The sequence below is a fragment of the Bubalus bubalis genome, chromosome 5 (assembly GCF_019923935.1).
Source record: "Bubalus bubalis isolate 160015118507 breed Murrah chromosome 5, NDDB_SH_1, whole genome shotgun sequence".
NCBI classification, from domain to species: domain Eukaryota; kingdom Metazoa; phylum Chordata; class Mammalia; order Artiodactyla; family Bovidae; genus Bubalus; species Bubalus bubalis.
The window spans coordinates 106,590,987-106,597,129 of NC_059161.1; the positions used below are offsets into that span (position 1 = coordinate 106,590,987).

Here is a 6,143-nt window from a genome sequence, read left to right on the forward strand (position 1 = left end):
GTCATACAAGTATAAAAGATACTAGTATCCTATTTCTGCATATAAATTTTGAATTGTTCTATTAAAAAGGGTAAGCCATTCAGTGCATAGAGGCACTTAAAAATACTTGAGCAAACATCTACTATGCTACTGCTAAGTCGCTTCAGTCGTGTCCGACTCTGTGTGACCACATAGACAGCAGCCCACCAGGCTCTGTCCCTGGGATTCTCCAGGCAAGAATACTGGAGTGGGTTGCCATTTCCTTCTCCAATGCATGAAAGTGAAAAGTGAAAGGGAAGTCGCTCAGTCGTGCCTAACTGTTCTCGACCCCATGGACTGCAGCCTACCAGGCTCCTCCATCCATGGGATTTTCCAGGCAAGAATACTGGAGTGGGGTGCCATTTCCTTCTCCAATGCACGAAAGTGAAAGTGAAGTCGCTCAGTCGTGCCTAACCGTTTGCGACCCCATGGACTGCAGCTTACCAGGCTCCTCTGTCCGTGGGATCCTCCAGGCAAGAGTACTGGAGTGGGGTGCCATTGCCTTCTCTGATACTATAGTCATTAACAAAATGCTGTCTATATAACCAAAAGATGTACTTTGTTGGAAAGGGTGCACTTTTGAACAATGAAACCATTAGTCATCCCCAAGCAACCATAGAATGGGAGCAGTTCCATGTAATTTAAAAATACTTGCTCCTTTTAGAGTTTCTTTCTCTTTTAGGGTCAGAAAGCTCAAACCACTTTTAGAGGGCTTATTAGGCATATCCTAGGGCTCAGATACCCAGATTAATATCACGAGTCGTATACACAAGAATGGGAACCTTTTCTGGGTCTCATGAACTCAAAACTGCATCCTTTTGAGGGCTGGGCAGTTAGCTTTTGTTTATACCCGTGCTGCCCGGCTCAGCAGTGGTCACTGCTAAAAGAAAAGGCAACTGCTGGGCTATTCAGGTGAGGAAGACATTTGAACCAAGGTGGTCAAGATCTTGGAAAACCCAGTCTCTCTTGGTCAGCTCTTTTCCTTGGCATGTAAGAGCATGCCAAGGAGAGGGCCTGGATCTAATCTCTGCTACACAGAACTGTGTGGGTTGGTAATGTACTTAAGGCTCCCAACTTCATTTTTGCCACTTTGTAAAAAGTGGCTAAGAAGGTTACTATAAGGATTAAAATGCCAAATAGTATCTAGCACCCAGTGTTAAAATCCCCTTTCCCCATATGGTGTAAGCTTTGGGTTCTTAATGACAGCTGTAAAAAGGCCACAGAGAGATAGCCCCACCCAGAGGACAGGCTTAAAGTTGCTGCAGTCTCTTAACTTTTTCCACCCCTGCTGGATCCTGGTCCTTGGACCCAGGAGAAAGGTATTATGTTGGAAACAGGTCTAAAGAGCTCTATGGAATTTCCTCAAGGGTACTGAATAGGGGGCAAAATTGAACTACGGATCTTAGTCTTAATGCCAGTCTTATGGATTATGAAACAGGGGACCCAATCCCTCCCATTCCCCCAACTATCCTCCCTGTTTTGTGCTAACAGAATACCATGTCTTCATTCATCTTTAAAAGTGTGGTAACGTTACATAAAATGTGACAAAATAATGTGCAATTACTTTATATGTGACACCATCAGGAACTGTACAGCTGGGTGGGAAAGCTTCAGAGCTGCATCACTTCGCCAGGATCATCTTTGCTTATTTCCACTGGGGTCTAGGGGGAGAAAAGGAGGTCAGGTGGGTCTTGACTAGTGTCGGCTAGGGTGTGGGGCTGCGGGAACTGCCCTCCTTCCCAAGGGTAGGCAGGGGTAGCCGTGTCCCGTTCTGCCTCACCTAATGCCTCTAAGCCCAGCTGCCACTGGCACTTAGCAGTGTGGGAGCACACAAGTAGTAAAGACAAACATCCAGGGTCTAACAGAAGAGAGGAAAGACATCTGCCAACAGGACAGTTTTACAACCCAGTGTTTATGTGATGAGGGACAGTTAAGCCTGGGTTGCTGATGTGGGCTAATTTAAGAAGGGAAATTGAAGACAGAGCATATGAAGTGTCCCTAAGTACGAGAACAGCTTTGACTCTGGGCCTGAAATATCTTTACCTCTGTATCTCCTGCTTTTTGTTTTTGGAAAGACACTAAAGAACTTAAGAGTAAAGACTCAGGAAAAGATGTATAAAAGATCACATGAAAGCCACAGGGAACTCTCTCAACTCTAAACAGATAGATACTGAATAACAATAGAAGTAGGTGTGCTAGAGTAACTTTTTTAAATAAAGAGAGTGTTTCTAAAGTTGGATTTTGGTGCTTGGTTCATGTATCCCAGGGAATACATTTTCAAAGTAGGAACAGAGAACAAAGCTGAAGGGCACACTTACCCCTCCTGGGGGATATTTGTATCCCTTCCACATTGTTCCTGCAATGAGAAGCATCCATAAGACAACAATCATTGCAGGGCTTCTTAGCTGGTGGTGGGTGCAGAGCGAAACAGGTGGTTCTGGAAGGTGTGGTGTTCTGTTCCGAGCCCTGGAAACTGGGCTGTCTTCATTCAAGACCAGATGGTGGATGGTCCAGCATGGTAGCTCCTGGCTGGGGAGCTTCGTGGTCTAGTTTGAACTGAAGTGGCTCACCATGGCTATCTGGGGGGCAGAGCTTGGACACCAATTGTGACATCAACTCTTGTGACCTTGAGGACCAGTCAGAGTGAGAAGGTATAGGACAGTTGGCCAGGGTGTCAGGTGTTTTGCAGCTAAAGAACTCTAAGTAGGAGGGCCCTGTTCTTTGGTGACTGTGTGGTTAGGATCTAGCTGGCATCTTATCTTTATTAACTCATCACCTGCCAAAAAGTTTGACTACCTATTTTATGCAATCAGATGCACAAGGCATTGCTGTGAACAAAACAACTCACTATGGATTAATGGGGAGGAGTGATTGGTTATGTACACTATAAGCACTTACTTAAATAACTTGAATAACTGTTGTTAGGCTACTCAAAAAAGAAAAGTCTTGCATTTTGAGAAATGGTACAGTTAAACCCTCATCATGCAGGGAAAGCCTCCTCTTGACTTTCCTGAGAAGGGAAGAGGAGGAAGATGGGCTATTCTGCTCATTTCATAGCTGGAGAAACTGAAGCACACACAATTTCAGTGGTTTGGTCAGGATCACACTGTGGCAGCGCCTCAAGCTAAATAGGCGCCCAGTGACTCCACGTGCAACGCCCCCCCCCCCCCGCCCCCCCTGCACAGGTCTGACTGTTGGGCTGATACTTTCATAGAAAATCTGGAGCATATGGCAAAAAAAAAAAAAAAAAAGAACCCCATCATGCCCTGCTCCTAGGATACCTAGGGCTGGGACTTGCTTGATACCCATGCCTTCTGGAGAAGCTTCCCAGAAAACCTGCTCCTGTAATTGCATATTATAATATTAAGACTCTTAAGAGTTAAGTTTCTTTAACAATGGGAACATCTTTGAAAAAACCAGTCTGAATGAAATGGGGTGGGATTCAAGAAACCCAGGAGATGGTTTGCTAAAAGGGCACTGTTACTAATGTTTCCTATAGACAGGCTGGTCAAGTGGAGTGAAGGAGAGAGGTCTTAAGTCCAGAGAGCTATGTTTCAGCTTCACAAACGGGTTGGTTTTTGTGGCCCTAGGTTAAGTAGGGGATCTATGGGATCGCACAGAGTCGGACACGACTGAAGCAACTTGCAGCAGCAGCAGCAGCAGCAGCAGGTAAGTAGGTAAGGTCATAGTTACCAGTAAGTCTGTTGACTAGTTCATTATTTGGCCTAGTTGTTAAGTTAGCATTTACTACTTAAAGTTAGCATTTACTAACTTGTCAAGTTTTGCATTAAATGCTTCACATGAATTTCCAACTGTAATTCTCACAAAAACAGGAAGATACTGGAATATCTCCACCACATGGATGAAGAAACTGAGGTTCAGAGAGATTAAACTTTCCTAAGGTCATATGGCCAGGAAGTTGCAAAGTTAGGACCTGAACTCAAATTTACATTAACTCAAGTTTCAGAATCTGCCAAAAGGGGCATTAAAAATGCTGGTCTAATTTATTATAGAGTCTGCATGGAAAAAATAATAGGTGGAACAGTCATTGAAAAGAATACCCAGGAGGTGTCATTATTAACAAATCTTTGAACCAGGGCTTGCTGTCCTCAGCAGTGTTCCTCAAATTCTTTCCCGTTTCACAGTTCATTTTATTTTCCAGAGGAAAGTAAACTTTCCATTGACATTTCCGGGTGCTATCACGTTCTTTTGAAAGGGAGGAATCCAGCTCAACAGACCGTCACAGTTGCTCAGAGTTGCAGATCTTCATCCAAAGGCTGGCTCCTCAGGTGTGTCTTGCTCTCCTGAACAACCCACCTCTCTTTCCACTTCAGAGTTGGAGGCTGAGGCAAAAAGAAACTTAAAGGCAGAGCTGGCCCTGTCATTGTCCCAGTAGGTAACTGCCCCTGAATGCGACTGGAAGGGCTGCTGAAACGTCCACCAATACCCACATTCCCTTTCCTCCCAGCAACCACTGATCCACTTGGCCTGAAATCCAGAAGTCAGGCAATGTCTCTAGCAGAGCCCTTACAGATTCCATCAGGCTTTGAAATAAGTGGTATTAAGTAACCAAGGGGAGGGGTAAAGGCTTAAAGATGTCCCAATGGGATGTGAAGTAGCCTGGGAAACTAACTTTGTTCCCACCACATCCTGACCTCTTATTAGTGGTGAGATCGCAACCATCTTTCCTGTTTGGTCAGAAATCCCAGCTGGGAGGGTGAGCCAGAGCCAAGACTGACTACCAAGAATTAACAGGCAAGGTCATTACTTACCACGAACTCTGGAAATGTGCCCAAGTAACATGCAAATCCAACAAAAAGCATCCAGCCAAGCACGATCATGATAACAAGTAAAACAATTTCTAAGACACGATTGCACAGTGAAAGACTATTCACCAAGATCTTGACAAAGGAGTGTGCTCATGAAACCCTCAGTTGGTAGAGGTCTCTCATGTCAGTTCCAGTCCTTAGCTCCAAAGCATCCACAACTCTCTAGTGGAGAAGTTGGAGTCTAGGAGTGCATTGTGACATCATGATGACATGGACCGGACCACAGAAGGTCAGAGAGACTTCCCCCAGATGAGCAGTGAGCGGCAATGTAAGCTCTCTGAATGCGTTATCTCACGGCAACAATATGAGGTAGGTACTATTACTTACCCCATTTTACCAATGAAAAAACTGAGGCTTACAAAGCCTAGTCAGTTCAGTCACTCAGTCGTGTCCGACTCTTTGTGACCCCATGGGCTGCAGCACTCCAGGCTTCCCTGTCCATCACCAGCTCCTGAAGCCTGCTCAAACTCATGTCCATCAAGTTGGTGATGCCATCCAACCATCTCATCCTCTGTCATCTCCTTCTCCTGCCTTCAATCTTTCCCAGCATCAGGGTCTTTTCCAATGAGTTGGCTCTTCGCATCAGGTGGCCAAAGTACTGGAGCTTCAGCTTCAGCATCAGTATTTCCAATAAATATTCAGGACTGATCTCCTTTAGGATGGACTGGTTAGATCTCCTTGCAGTCCAAGGGACTCTCAAGAGTCTTCTCCAACATCACAGTTCAAAAGCATCAATTCTTCAGAGCTCAGCTTTATGTATGGTCCCAAGTGATCTGCATTAGGTTACACAGGTGATGCTCCAGATCAGGGCCCAGTTGCCTGTTAGGAAGTTCAGCTCTTTAGACTAAGACAGCGGTTGGGAAAGGTGCATTCCTAGGTCTATGACAACTGTGAATGAAACACAACTGAATTCTAGGAAAATGAGAACTCTTTATTTCTGTCCCTGTAACCCTTCCCCTCCCACCTCTCCTCATCATCATTTTATAGCATTCTTCAACACTTTTGGTCAGTTCCTGTCCACTAGTTCTGTTTTCCTGGCCTTCAAGAAGCCACAAGCATTTTTTACCTATTCTCACAAAAAACTCCAGTTAATCCTGTGGCTCCCTTCTTAACTGTCCTGTCTGTTAAATTGCCTTTTATGACCAAACTTCCTGAACAAGTGGTTCATAAAGCCTTTCTTTCCAGTCCATGCTTTGCTTCTACACTTCACACCCTGACTTCTGCCCCAACCCCACTAACCAAATGCTCTCTCAGAGGTTACCAAAGATCTCCTTTTTTCTCAAGTTTAACGACCAC

The 6,143-nt window shown here is 44.9% G+C and overlaps 1 protein-coding gene across 1 annotated transcript; it reads right to left on the reverse strand.

Moving 5' to 3' along the window:
• Positions 1-1,568: 1,568 nt before the first annotated feature.
• On the reverse strand, positions 1,569-5,277 carry SPTY2D1OS (SPTY2D1 opposite strand). The gene is made up of 3 exons (XM_025286306.3): positions 4,791-5,277; positions 2,337-4,361; positions 1,569-1,679 (listed from the first exon to the last, which is right to left on the reverse strand). Exons 1-2 carry the CDS (start codon positions 4,857-4,859, stop codon positions 4,269-4,271), a joined length of 162 nt encoding a protein of 53 aa, XP_025142091.1. The 5' UTR covers positions 4,860-5,277; the 3' UTR covers positions 1,569-1,679; positions 2,337-4,268.
• Between the last annotated feature and the right edge of the window lie 866 nt (positions 5,278-6,143).